At 46.4% G+C, this 14,169-nt stretch overlaps 3 protein-coding genes across 4 annotated transcripts; 1 reads left to right on the top strand and 2 right to left on the bottom strand.

Annotated features, from left to right (window-relative positions):
• The first annotated feature begins 428 nt into the window (after nucleotides 1-428).
• Nucleotides 429-4,489, top strand: LOC133901816 (endonuclease 2-like). The gene is made up of 8 exons (XM_062343366.1): nucleotides 429-660; nucleotides 762-933; nucleotides 3,198-3,299; nucleotides 3,385-3,524; nucleotides 3,608-3,700; nucleotides 3,793-3,860; nucleotides 3,959-4,032; nucleotides 4,120-4,489. The coding sequence occupies exons 1-8, from the start codon at nucleotides 544-546 to the stop codon at nucleotides 4,248-4,250; spliced, it is 897 nt and encodes a 298-aa protein (XP_062199350.1). The 5' UTR covers nucleotides 429-543; the 3' UTR covers nucleotides 4,251-4,489.
• Nucleotides 4,490-4,735: 246 nt separating this feature from the next.
• LOC133901905 (protein MAO HUZI 4, chloroplastic-like) lies at nucleotides 4,736-6,766 on the bottom strand. Its single transcript, XM_062343476.1, has 6 exons — nucleotides 6,023-6,766; nucleotides 5,710-5,902; nucleotides 5,497-5,597; nucleotides 5,261-5,389; nucleotides 5,059-5,147; nucleotides 4,736-4,970 (listed from the first exon to the last, which is right to left on the bottom strand). Exons 1-6 carry the CDS (start codon nucleotides 6,071-6,073, stop codon nucleotides 4,829-4,831), a joined length of 705 nt encoding a protein of 234 aa, XP_062199460.1. The 5' UTR covers nucleotides 6,074-6,766; the 3' UTR covers nucleotides 4,736-4,828.
• Nucleotides 6,767-6,905: 139 nt separating this feature from the next.
• On the bottom strand, nucleotides 6,906-13,352 carry LOC133901690 (uncharacterized). Of its 2 annotated transcripts, none has more exons than XM_062343173.1 (10): nucleotides 12,693-13,352; nucleotides 12,202-12,339; nucleotides 10,007-10,192; nucleotides 8,968-9,105; nucleotides 8,746-8,867; nucleotides 8,481-8,613; nucleotides 8,272-8,401; nucleotides 8,077-8,156; nucleotides 7,860-7,991; nucleotides 6,906-7,531 (listed from the first exon to the last, which is right to left on the bottom strand). In XM_062343173.1, exons 1-10 carry the CDS (start codon nucleotides 13,140-13,142, stop codon nucleotides 7,295-7,297), a joined length of 1,746 nt encoding a protein of 581 aa, XP_062199157.1. In that variant the 5' UTR covers nucleotides 13,143-13,352; the 3' UTR covers nucleotides 6,906-7,294. The 2 variants fall into 2 exon arrangements, with proteins under 2 accessions (XP_062199157.1, XP_062199235.1); XM_062343251.1 differs by having other exon boundaries at nucleotides 7,866-7,991.
• Nucleotides 13,353-14,169: the final 817 nt, after the last annotated feature.

The raw sequence follows: 14,169 nt of genomic DNA, 5'->3' as shown, positions 1-14,169 counted from the left end.
CTACGAAACTGTCTCAGTCCAGATTCACACCGACTCCAAGAGCTTGGATTCGTGCTTCAAAATGGGAAACGGGGTTCGGGGATGGTAAAACGGATACGATCCGAATTTCCTTCTTTTAATTCGGCCAATGCTGAGTCGCCAGGGGCGAGTGACACATCGGATGAAACCACTTTAAAAACCAGCATGGAGAGTCTAAACGACGAGTTTCGATGGTTGCAAGAGAAGAAAAAAAATCTGGTTTCCAAGTTGAGAGAAAAAACAAAGAGTTAAGGGAGATAAATTGGATTTTTCTTTGATCTGCCACTGGGCTATCCGTACAGGTCCACAAACATCTCCAATCGGGCTGGGCCACAAAAGTGGCCCCCACGTTACGTTTCTCCGCACAAAATCTCGGCACTAAATACCAGCACAACAAGAAAGCTCGCAACTCGAGACGACAACAAGACCCCTCAAAAAGAAAGGAGAAAAAAAACAGAGCACTGCTCTGTTCGTCAACGGCAGAGGAGGCAGGCAGGAGAGAGACGAGAGCAGCGAGCGAGGGAGATGGCGCGGGCGCTGCTCCTGTTCCCACTCGCCCTCCTCCTCCTCGCCTCGGTCTTGCCGCCCCGCGCCGACGCGTGGGGCAAGGAGGGCCACATCATGGTCTGCAAGATCGCCGAGGTCGCCCTATCAACTCCATAGTAAACGGCATTGGTTCATATCGAACTGCAGAGAGCAGGGAAGTGTTTCTGAATCCTAATTTGCCTGGCCGTGTCGTACAGAAGTACCTGTCGGAGAAGGCGGCGGCGGCGGTGCAGGACCTGCTGCCGGAGTCGGCGGGTGGGGAGCTGTCGGCGGTGTGCCCGTGGGCGGACCAGGTGCGCTGGCACTACCGCTGGTCGAGCCCGCTCCACTACGCCAACACGCCCGGCGTCTGCAGCTTCAAGTTCTCTCGTACGCCACACTCATTCCCCCCTCGGCTCTCTTCTCTTCCCCGCTTCTTGATCACCGCAAGCAGCTAGCAAGCTTCTCCATAAGCTGATCGTGGTTTAATTGCGCGCCTTGATTACTGCTGCAAGCCAAAGCGAGCGTTCTTGGGGTCGCTAGGCTAATGCTATCGCACGCACTTCACTTAAAATTCGCATAAATACCACGAAAAGAAAAGAGAGGGGGAAAACCTGCTAGACCAGTGGTTTACCTGCACAAATGATGCCCAAACAAACAGGAAAATGCGTTGTCTGCACAGTCTAATTTAGTTTTTGCATGAGCAAAAATAAGTGTATCAATAAAAACTTCTCCAACCGGCTCTTAAATCTCGCTCCCTGTATCCTTACTTAGGAAGTCTCCTAAAAATTCTCTTTTTTATTTCTCTATATAAGATCCAACTAACTTTTTAAATTTCGGTCCCTAAATTTCACCCACATATATCTCCGCCAAGCTTCCCCTCCTACTCCTCTCTGCTCCTCACTCTACCTGCAAGAGAGTATCTCCCGCACAACCCCAACTTGAGTCGCCATTGCTACGCCCTTCCCTCGCCACCGTCACCGCTCGGCCGCACTCGAACGCCATCGAGCCTCACCACCAAATGGATCCAGCCTTCGGGTCGTCATCAGCACCTTAACTCATCTGCACTACCAGTTTGCACTTTCATCCGCTTGGCCAAAGGAAGTCATCGCCGCCCTGCTTGCACCGCCGGCCAGCCAGCCGCTCGGCCAAAGGAGCCACCGTCGGGAGGCCCCTTCCCTGGCCGACCTTCCTCTCTGGCTCTCTCTCTCTCTCTCTCTCTCTCTCTCTCTCTCTCTCTCTCTCTCTCTCTCTCTCTCGGATGATGCCAAGCTCGTTTGCGATCGCTCCATTTTGCGAGTGACAGGAAGAGGGTAGCAAGCCGATGAAAATAGGGAATGAGATCGTCTGACAAGTCAGTGACTTCAACGAGCTGTCAACAGTTCATTTAAGATAAAGGGATCAGATTTGATGGTATAGTGTTGTGAATAGTAAAAAGTCGCTACAATAACTAACAGATTTGCTACAGTTCTGTTGCTACAGTACCACTACTACAATATTTGATGTCAGAGGCATTATTCATCCTCTCACAAAATACTGTTCCTCTCTAACTTCACCGGGCTAAAGTCGGTGAAGTCAGAGGAACCGGATCCGAAAATAGCGAGGGGTAGGGAGTTGGTTGAAGCCTGTTTTTGAGCACAAATGGCTACATTTAACTATACTGAGCTAGATAGCAGCTCAGCTGGATATGCACCAAGGTGGAGTCGAGGGATGCCAATTGTAGTTTGGGAGCAATATGATACTTATTCTTCCGAATAAAAACCAAATAGATACGTTGCCAAAGTACAAATGTTGGACTATATGACAGAACAAGGATTTCTCTTTAATCTCATTCAATTTACACTTGCCGGAAAGTTTGATGGACACGTGCCCATCGTATCATTTCCCACTGCACTTTCCTTCTAGGTTGCTTGCCCTGCGAGCTTCACTAAACAGCCCACGAAAGAATTTGAGGTAAAATTGGCGATCCATGATGGTGATGCTATTCTGAATTGTGCCGGGCTACGCTTTCTCATGCATCGTCAAGGGCTGGGTCACGACCAACCAAGAAATGTTGCTTCTAGGAGACGACAAGGGGTTTGAGTAAAGTTGCAGATCAGATCTTTGATCTGCTTGCTTCACGCATCAGCACAGCATATACTTGACCTCATTGTTGGGCTATACATGTTCTTTTCAACCAGCAGCTCTCATCTCTACTCACTAATAATTGCACGTGGGCAAGTGAGACAGGCATGTCGTTTGTCCCGGCTCCGAACAAGATATGGTGCCACGTTATCTTTGGCGCACGTTCTTGCGGGGCCAGGAACGTGACCACCTGCGAACACGTCGCCGGCAGCCACATGTGCCCGCACAATCTCTTGTCAGAGTTGGATATGTTGCATGTGATGTGCAATGACCTGGAAGATCCGATTCCGATTGGCAATGAAGGAAGAACATACGTTGCACACTCTGAATCACTTGCTTTATCAAAATAATTCGCTGTTAACTTGAGGTAATCTTCACGTGGCAAGCCAAAGAGCACCTCTGGAACTTGCCTGACAGTGACGCAGACTGACAGAGATGTTGAGAGGAGTCAGGCGCGAGTGTTCTGCTTGCTGAAGGTGTGCAGCAGCATCAAGCATGAACTCATGCGGTTAAATGTATTTATCTTTCAGGGGACTGCCACAATTCTCGTGGCCAGAAAGGGATGTGTGTCGTCGGAGCTATCAACAATTACACGGACCAGCTCTACAGCTATGGCCACTCAAAGAGTTCATGTAGGCTCTTTTTTTCCCCGAGCACTATGCAGAACACTGTCAAAGCTAGGCAGAACTAATTCTGAACATCCACACGAACGATCAGATAACCTGACGGAGAGCCTGATGTTCCTGGCGCACTTCGTCGGAGACGTGCACCAGCCGCTGCACGTCGGCTACGCGGACGACGAAGGGGGGAACACCATCATCGTGCACTGGTACCGGAGGAAAACAAACCTTCACCATGTCTGTTCTGTCTCCCCTCGTAAACAGTCTATCTACCCACTTGTGCTCAGTGTTCTCAGTCTGAAAGTCTTGTGTTTTGCTAGGTGTGGGATGTCAGCATCATAGATACGGTAATCAAGGACTTCTACAACAAAAGTATGGATACCATGGTAGAGGCTCTCAAGATGAACCTTACAGTGAGTATATTAGAACACCACTATGTCCATGTCTTGATTTCCATCCAGTTCAAGGACGAGAGATTTCTAGTTTCTAATGTTGTGAATTGTAGGATGGATGGTCTGACGACATTCCTCACTGGGAAAATTGCAAGAACAAAAGGGCTACCTGCGCAAACGAGTAGGATTCGTGCTCAGTTCAGACATTCTATTTTGTTCATGCGCACTACAGTTAAACGCAGAATTGACGTTATATGACCTTGACCATATGCCATGCAGCTATGCTATTGAGAGCATACACTTGTCCTGCAACTATGCCTACAAAGATGTGGAGCAAGGCATTACTCTAGGAGGTACGCAGATATGATGAAAACTAAAATACCACCTCATATTTTTGTTTTGGGTAACAATACTTGACAGTTCTGCATTCTGAGATGCAGATGATTATTTCTTCTCTCGATACCCGGTTGTGGAGAAGAGGCTAGCACAGGCCGGCATCAGATTGGCATTGATACTCAACCGGATATTTGATGGGCATAAAGCAGACGCTATACCATTACAAGTACAGTAAAATGGTAATAAAAAGAAATATAGGGGAAAATTATTCTTTGTTGCCGCTACCACGAGGATTGATCCATTACTATTTCAATACATTTGCACGACTTGTAATAAGGAGGCAATGCATCCAGAGAAGTGATTGCCTTTTTCTCTTTGTTTGTAATTATAAACCTCTTTGTATTAATATTTTCATTGTACAGTCGGGCATTGCCCTACTATTGTTCCCTCAAAAAACTAAGAACAGTCCAATGCGATTCTTTTCCACTCATTTTCCTTGTTTACTGATATCTGAAATATTTTTTTGCTTGTCTGAAATCATATGAATTTACTTCTTGTTCACAGTATATTCAAAAAGTGTAGTAGGATGATAGGTGTGAGAGATAGAGAGCTGAGATAGGCTGTGCGTGTATAACACATTGCGGAGTTGTATTTCCGATGACATGTAAATCCGGTTGCTGAGGCAATTGCGTAAATTATAAAAGAAAAGGTGATCCCAGGTGAAAAGAATCGGTGCATTGAATCAATTTTATTCATGTCGGAATCACAAAAATCCACCACCCAAACAATTGAATCGTACATACAACCTACCAATCATCCGTGTGAGCGGCCGACCGCGCCCGACAGTACCTTAGTCATCACATGAGCCAGGATCCCAACCGGGCAGAAGAGCAGGCACAGCAACACCGAATGCCTCGTTTCGATGTCGTTCTTGATGCCATCCTGGTACACCTGCCTGCATTACGGATTCAAACACAATCGTTAACAATCTCTCTTGCATCCCCAGCAGTGCAGAACTTATGCTTGATTCCGTGGTGCCTGACCTTGCCGCGAAGAGGTCGACGGCGAGGAGGTGGATCCACGCAGAGGCGACGGTCATCTCGCTCGCGAACATCCTGACGATGCCAGCCAACTGCGCATTGGATAAGAGGAAAACATCTTATTTGTCTAAGCAACAGCTGAAGCAGCAGAACATTGAGACAGTGCGTAGTTCTTTTCTCAGCGATGCTGTCGCAGCTGCAGTACCTCAGGGAGCCAGTACTTGCTGGCGAACATGGCGCGCAGGGTTTCGGGGGTCCAGGACACGTAGAGCAGGTAGGCATAGAGGAGGCCGAGGGCGACGTAGGGGGCGCTACTCTCCACGGTCCGTTTGGTCTGCGCAAGGGCAAGGAGATGAGGTGAGGTCAGAGACTCAGAGTGCGTCCCTCCGCGACTGCCAGACATGTCGTGTGCTGGGATGAGAGGAGAAGGGGGAGACTTACGAGGTTGGCATTGGGGGCGACCACCATGAGGGTGTAGAAGGGGAGGACGGCGACGGTGCCCCAGGTGAAGGCCGAGCTGGCGATCTGAGACGTCGTCATCCCTGATCTTGGAAGGGAATAAATCCAAGGCAATTTAAGCATATGATTCTACCAGCTAGAGTTGTAAGCCCTCGTTAGCGAAATTGAATTGTTGAAGGAAGCAAAATCGCGTACATGCGCGAGGCCGGAACAGCGGCGGCGCCCTGCCGGTGCCGCGGGCGCCGGGACGAGGGAACGTAGCGGCGAGCTCAGGCCGCAAGGGGCGGGACCACGAGCACGCGGTTGCCGGGCGGAACTGGGCGCCAGGTGCGCGCGGCACACGCGCCTCCGGCCGCTGCCGCAGCGCCAGCGTCAGTGGCAGGCAGACCTGCAGCAACAGGAGCAGCAAGGCAGAGGCAGAGCAGATCAGCCAACTGCACTGCACAGCACAGGAGAAGAGAGATTGTTAACCGGCCGAGTTCTCGGCGTTATTGGGCTGGCTACCTACCCGCGTGGCGGAGGAGAGCGCGAGGGCGCGAGGGGACGCGGAGGGCGCCATGTCTCGGGAGAAGGCGAGGCCGAGGAGCAAGAGGGGTGGGCTGCCATTCGCGCCGGGCGCAAGTGGAGTCCCCTTTGTACTGCTAGCACCACTGCAGCAACAGGAGCAAGCACACTGAGCGCAACCTCAGCCGTAGCAGCTAGTGCCATAGCACTAGGCCACTCGCTCGCGCGCGCGCGCTGCCTTGCCATGGTTGGCGGGTCAGTGGCGGGGTCCGCCGGAGAGGTCGGCCGTGGCGGTGGCGGTGGCGGTGGCGCTCGACACGTGGGCGGGCGCCACCGTCCGCACCAACCAAGCATCGTGCTGGTGCCGGCTCGTCGTTCATCACGAGTCAAGCAAATTAAAGCGCGGCCATGTGGCACCTTGACCTGACGGCGGGTTCGATGATCCGTCCCCGTCCCTCGCCGCCGGCACGGCACCTCGCTGCCCCGGGATATCTATATCCACACGGCTTTCCTTTGCAGAGCATTATGATTTTACACGCGGAAAAGAATGTTTGGATCGATGGGATCTGAATCCAAACCTTTGTCCTTGTAGAGTCCCATTGTAACAAAATCGCACAGATCCCAGAGCAATTTTCCTCGTCCAAACACCACCTGAAAAATGGTAGATCAGCAAAAAAAAGAACCTTATGGTTCAGTCCAATTTCAACTAAATATCAGTAACCTATAAAGCAATCTCTAAATCTCAGTAACCCATAAAGCAATCTTTCCCATCGAACACCATCCCGAAATGGAAGGTTTCGGGCAACAATACCCTGACGTCCGATCCATCACCTGCAGAAGGAAGATCTTGGGCAACAGCACAGACATCGACGCAGCATGACACACAATTTAACAAGGTATCAACACCAACAAATACATATATTCGACCAGCACACACGGAATACGATTCAAGATTCCAGATTTAAAAGCAAAACTGTTTCCCATCATCTCAGACGCAGAACGAGAAAGCAAAAGTGTTAGTCCTCTGGTTGAGCCATTTGACCCAACCGTCTTCTTATCCATCAGTCTACCAATTAACTTAATGCTCTGCAAAGTCGCTTGTGAAAAACTAACTCGCGAAACTATACTCTTTTCGTTCTAGGATCTATCCCCTCTTATTTTGTCTCCCTGCGCTTTTCTTCACTGCTGGATAAGTCCATGTCAGGAGATGGAATGTTTAGAACGCCATCTCCTTTGGATGGTTTGTATAACTTTGATCAACATCTGGACGGTATGTTTAGAACGACAGGTGCGCCAAGACCATCGCTTGGAGCTTCTCCCACTCAGCCGGTAAGTCCATGTCAGGAGATAACACAAAGCCAGCAGCAACAGCAAGCACGATAACCACCAGGCTGCTCTTCAAGCAGGTGGCACCGTGCGTCAGCCTTCCGAGGATCACCTTGCAGTACTTGTCTGCTTCTTTGATAGATGCCTGCTTTCCAGCATCCGTTGCTGACTCTTGAGCTGTCTCATTCTGCAATAACAGCCAATGCACAGATTAGAACACATGAATATCTCAGGATATGTTGACAGTTCAAATTAATAATATTGCTAGCTTTGTTAACAAAAAAAGCTTGCCTTTGCATATGGTTAAGAGTGGGAAATGCCTGAAGTAACAGAATATGTATCTCGTTTTGCCATCATAAAAGCCTTAAGCACTTTATAAATGAGTTAAAATTAACTAAATGATTCCTAAAGTTTCAATTTGAAGGAGTGCATTGCGATACAGCATGTCAAGCACAATGTGAATAAAGCAGAACGGTAAAAAAAATGTTGAACAAGACAATTTATGAAATTATCACCTTAACCTTTAAGTTCTTCACAGTTGTCTTAAGGGCTTCAGAATTGAGCTTAGGAGACACCTCCTTCCAATCAATAGCGATTTTGCTCAGGACAGCAACACTGGCTTCAATATTTTCTGGATGAAGTTTTTCCTGAAAATTGAAATTAAACCACTTGAGTCCCAACTTTCTTGCATGGGGTTACAATACAAGAGCAAATGGTCAAAAGACTACTCACCCACTGCTTGTAGGACTCCGTATTTTGAGTCAAGCACCAAATGAATACATTAACAGACTCCCTGGTGAGCTCTGCATTGTCTAAATATGATATCACCAGTAAGCTGACTGAATGTGTATCAAAAGTCAAAACAAATGTAACCAGGCACTATGTTACTAAGTAAGCTAATGGATGAAACATTGCATTTCAACTCACTTTCTTGCATTGCCTTCACGCACAAAGGTAAAAGCTGTTGTGATGCTTGTTTCACAGTTTTAGAGCCAGAAGGACCAGCAAGAGCCAACTCCTTGATCATTGGGTAGGCTGCTTCAAACCTTTCTGTAGCCTACAGAATTCCTCTAAGTGGTCAGAACGTGACTCGTTTGAAAGTGTACTAAGCAGGAGGTAGAAACGACCGAACAAACCTTGACACGAGCATTAGAAACAGGAAATGCAGCTCTCATGAACAGGTCAAATGTACCAGGGGGAACCAGGCGCTCCCCCTTTCTAACAGCACCATTCAACAAGACAGCTCGAGCTTTGGGGACTGAGAAAATTCTACACATGAAAAATATGAAGTGATTTATAAATATTTTTGGAGTGTATTAAGATGGAATCAGAATGTCTCCTGTCCTATAACAGAGAACATAGAAACAAAATGTTCTTCATCAGCTTTACACTATGCAATACCTCTCGAGCAACTGCAAAACCAAATCTCTGGCCTGGGGATTCCCACTTGACTTTGCACATAGTGACGGAAATAGGAAATGAGCCCAGCAAAACATGCCAGTCACTAGGTCACCTTGAGACGCCTGTAGTACATCAGAAAAGAATTTATACAAGGAAATGAAAAATGAAAAAAATTTAGAGCATCATAAGTATTAAGCATCACTAGGACCAGGGAAGAAATACCTGAGCAATAACCCAGACAATGATGGGAAGTTTTTCCTGTCCAAGATATTTATTGTTTCCCATTATCTTTGGCAGGAGGCTTATTAGTACCTCAGGCTTCCTTCTTAAAGTCATGGCAAGGACAACGAAGATTGCAACCTGTCAACAGCAATATTCAGTTAAGAACTACCGGCCAAAAAGAGAGAGATGGAGTTATGCATCATTAAAATCAAAAGGTCAATAGTCCTATGTAAGTTACACCAGTCAAGTTACATGATCGACAACTTAAGCTTTATCATATATATGACTTCCATGCAATCTTGAACGTCCTTAACCAAATATTTCATTCTCCTAACGAACTTACAGAAAGGGGAAAATATGGGAAGATACTGCATATAAGAGAAACAAACTTGACATCAGTAAGTTAAAATCAAGAGCCCAGAATGCTAATAATGCTAAAATTTCATCAGGAAGTATCAAATTATGAACAAAAGAAAATTAGAATAAACACTTAGTGGTCCTAATCAAACAATTATGTAAACATCTGGTTTCTTCCTTACTCAGATAAAAGGGTATCTAAAAAGAACTAAAGCAGATTCTTTCTAAGTTTTATCACACAATCACAAACCTTTATATCTAACGCAAATGGCACTACCAAAGCATCTACTTCTATCCAGCCATGCAAGATGGCAGCATATTATTCCAATAATATATCATTTGTGCAACCTACTTGTTGGTCATTGCAAGCTGGTTGTTTGAGAACCATATCTTTATAAATGCATTAGCACACCATATTACTGCTAGACTCCATTGACAAGGATCCAGTTTAGCCCATGTGATTAAAACAAAGGGCATGGTATGCTTCGCCTTGTCAAACATATTGCAGACAAATTAAGCTAATTAAACTAACAGGATGTTAAGAAATCACCCGATAATTAAGTAGCTCCTTCATATCAAACAAAAGAATACGGTTCTAATTGCAATATTATTTGCACTCTCCATCGAAAGTAGATGATACCTTGTAACTAGATAATTAAAATCATAATGAGATAGATGTTACCTGAGCCCTTGGAGACTGCTGAACAACCTTCTTTGACCCCTTAGCTCCTGCTGCTTGACCTGACAATTCAGACATGATGTTATCTATACACCACAGAACAAAATCTCCCAGGGCATCAGGAGATCTCTGACTGATCCAATCACTCGCCGTCTTGATAACTGGCTCAGGAACATGGCACAACGGAATCTGCACAATACACCGATTAGTTAGATGCATACCAAAAATAACCTACAAACAAAAGCAAGAGGCAATATCTTGCTTATATATCTCAATGTAACGTAAAATACAATCATGTTAATCCGAGTCAAAACGGCAATATCAGCTACCAGCAGTATACCGAAACCTCTAAAACACAGATAAGTCACTTTGGTCGCGTATCCGCACCGGACACCGTATCTGATATGGATACGCCACCGATACACGACCGATACGTATCCAAGCAGTATCCACCCAAAAATAAATACACAAAAATCAGATACTTGGGCCGGTACGTATTGGTCCACGAAGTCGATATGGCCCAGCCCAAGCCGATACATCAAGTCACAGGTGCTCCAGTCAATAACCTAGCCGCCCGCACGCATGAGCACAAAGCAGCGGCAGCGGCAGCGGCGCCGCCTCCACGCTCGCAGGCCGCAGCGGCGACTAGCGGCGAGTCGACAGCAGTGAAGTGAGCTTCTTTCCTCCCCGAGTCCTCGTTTCTTCCTCTCCATCGCCCGCTCCTCGCCTGCCGCTTCCTTTCAGCTAGCAGCCACCCCGCCCTCCCGCCGGCAGCCGCCCCGCCATCCCGCAGCTCCAGACGGAAACCACTCCGCCCGCCCGCTCGGCCACGCCTCGTTGTCTCCAGCCAGCAGACCCCCGCCCACCTGCGCCTCCACTCCCTCCAACCAGCAACACCTTCACTGATCTGGTGAGTAGCCGCTCTCTACTCCTCTGCCCTCTAGCCAGTAGCCTGGCAAAGCATGATCTGTTCTTGTAGTTCTTGTAGAGCAACCCTCCAGCCCAGCATGCAGCTACAATTGACAAGTATTTACTAGTGCTTTGTAGCTGCAAATGATCAGGCCCTCAAACCTTTGATTGATTACCATGTCTTTTTCTAAGCTCCCAGAATGTACTTCTCAGAAAAGAAAAACAGTTTGGCTTCATCATCTTTTCGTTGTTGCAGTCTATTAGAATTGAAGAACTGTCATGCCATGTTTCCTTGAGGAATTTTTCATTTATCGGTGTAGCACTCTGTTGAATGAGCAAACTTCACAATAATTCAAAGCTCGGTAGAATTATGAACTTGTTTCATGCATTTTCCTACCATTTCCACCCCAATTCATTGGCTACTCAGATGTGGTTTTCTTGTTTCCATCAGATTAAGTTTGTGAATTGTGATGTGCAATGTCAGTGCTGAATTGCATCCTGGCAGGATAGTTTCCCTACTAGCTGTCAATAGCTTGTCTGATTAATTGAGACTTTTAAGTATGTTATGTAATAGAATTTAAGTAGAATATGTTAGTAACTTATTTATGGTTTTTAAAAAAATGTAAATGTATCCGCGTATCGGGTTTTTTGAAAAAATAGTGTATCCGCGTATCCATATCGGTGCTACATAGACCGAAACATTACTAGCATGTATAGGCATAGCTACAATTTTTGTAGGAAGGAAACACGTATCATTCAATCAATGTCATTGATGCAAGACTATAATGCCTAATATGAAGCATGTGGTAAAACATAATAGTAATTAAATGACCTTATCCAGTTGTATTAGGATATATAGTGATACAATTGATTACACATCCCCGACACGCAAAATTAACATAATCAAGCCAATATTCTTGACATGCATGTTACAATCATAATCAATGCGATGACGTCAAATCGGGACTCTAGTATGCATTACTACAATAATCTGGTGGCCTCAATTACTTCTCAGGTTGGTTATCTGGAATTCAGTTTGTTACGAATACAGACATACGACAGATGTGGCATAACCATTTCTCAAACGACAACTGACGATGCATGAATGCATTGTATCAAATTTGGCGTGAAATCTTAAATTCTATATGCAGTGTGTGTGGCTACAAGACAATAAACATGTTGTAAGAGCATAATCATCCTATAAACAGCAATTGCATTTATGTGCCATCCAAATACAATGCTCATATGCGTAAACAGAATACAGGATCTCTAGGGAAATAATAACTCACCTCAACCATCTTGGACACCGGCGATTCCTTGAACATCTTCGCCCACGGGAACTGCGATGAGCTCACAGTTACAAATGCCCGGCCAAAGTAGTCAGCAAACCTCATGAGCTGAATGTCCGGCTGGTTCTCGTACGATCCCTACACAAAGAACAATCAATCGGAATCTATGAGCATGACAGAAAGAGTTACCACCTTTAACAGGATCTATTCCTTGCACCAAAACTCAAAGCTCTCCGAGATCCCATCTTTACAATCAAAGATCCAACTTTCTGATAAAAAAAACTGCCGTAAGCAGATAGAATTTTGAATCATCTTGATCCGAAACCCCGTAGGACCTAGCATTTCGTCAGAATTTCATCAAGTCCCGCAAGATCCAACACTAAACCCTACCCATATCCAATCCCTAACAAACGGACAAAAACTTGATCCGGGCCATCCCCACGAGATCTGATTTCCGAACAGCGACTCCGCGAGACGAGACGGGGCGTTACCAAGATCTCAACGAGATGCGCGGCGAGGTTCTCGGCATCGATCAGGGCGGCCGCCTCGGCGACCGTCACCTTGGGCTTCTTCACCTTAGGCTTCTTGGGCTTCTTCGCCTCCCCCTCCTGGCGCGGGGCCGCGGCCTCGTCGGAGTCATCGTCGTCGGAGTAGCCCGCGGCCGCGAAGATCCGCGCGTCGTCGAGGTCGGCCGCCTTGGAGGCCGCCTGCTGCTGCAGCGCGCGGTGGCGCTCCTGGGAGCGCTTCTCGACGTCGTCGAAGACGTTGGCCTTGGAGCCGCCGCCGGCCTGCAGCGCCAGATCGGGCGCAGCGGCTGGGGGCGGCTGCTTGCGGTGGCGCTTGGGGTAGGACACCGTCTGCCACCCGTGCGTGGGGTCGGAGGCAGCGGCGGCAGCGTACACGGAGGAGGAGGAAGCGGCGGCGGCGTCGTCCATGGCCATACCGTCACGAGCGCAAGGGCGAGTCACCTCCGGGCACCGACTCTAGGCGAAGCGACGAGTAGGACGGAGGAAACTATGAGCGGAGGACAAGGACGCGAAGGCGACGAGAATTTTATCGTGCTCCGCTGCTGCCAGCGCTGCGAGCCGAGGCGCGTGCGTAGCGTGTACTGCACCACGCCTCTCTTCTCTCGTCCTCTCTGCTGCTGCACCCTCCCCTCCTCCCCCACCCCTTCCCCCCTTCTTTTTTTCCTCGTTTTCTCTCGTCGTAATCTCCTCAAATTTGTTGCCAATTTCTTTTTCACGTTTTCTGTTCCAACTTTTTTATTCTGTTCGGGACAAATTTGGTGATGCAGATATGAGTTGGATACGGAAATGGGCCCGTCAGCATGAGGACAGATGGATAAAAAAATATTTGAATATGTTACGGTCTTTGATTTATATCTTTGATCATTATTTTTTACTATAATATATTTATAAAGTTTAATAAATTTATAATACTATAAAAATATTTTTTAAGATAAATTTATGCTTATAATTTTCAAGTTTTGAAATTAAATATTTTCAAAAATATTAATGATCAAAATTTTACAATTTGATCAAACCTCATCCAAAACATCATATGTTCCTGACCTAACCTTATCCAAAACTATTTGGAGTAATCTCTTATCAAAAAGCTGCACTCTTTTTTACAGTGCCGCCTCTAGGTTCATAACATTCGGTACCCTTGAATTTTTCTTTGAAAAAAACGTGGCAAATACGTACGAATGCTAGTACATTGTAGAATCGAAGAGTGATGGGATACTCAGGTTTGTTTTCTATTTCTAGTTTTACTTCTGTTGTTAGTAGCTAGAAGTCAGACTAAATGATATTTTGAAGAAGTTGTTTTTGAAAAATTCAGAAGTCTACTTTTAAGTAAAATAAACTAAAGCTGAAAAGCTTGTTGAGATATTTTTTTTAATTTATATGCTGAGAAATTAAAATTTTATTACAGAAGCTAATATTTTATTTTTAAAAATAGCTTTTCAAA

The sequence above is a fragment of the Phragmites australis genome, chromosome 1 (assembly GCF_958298935.1).
Source record: "Phragmites australis chromosome 1, lpPhrAust1.1, whole genome shotgun sequence".
Lineage (NCBI taxonomy): Eukaryota > Viridiplantae > Streptophyta > Magnoliopsida > Poales > Poaceae > Phragmites > Phragmites australis.
Note: the sequence above shows the minus strand (reverse complement) of the source record. Positions and strands in the feature narration are given on the sequence as shown.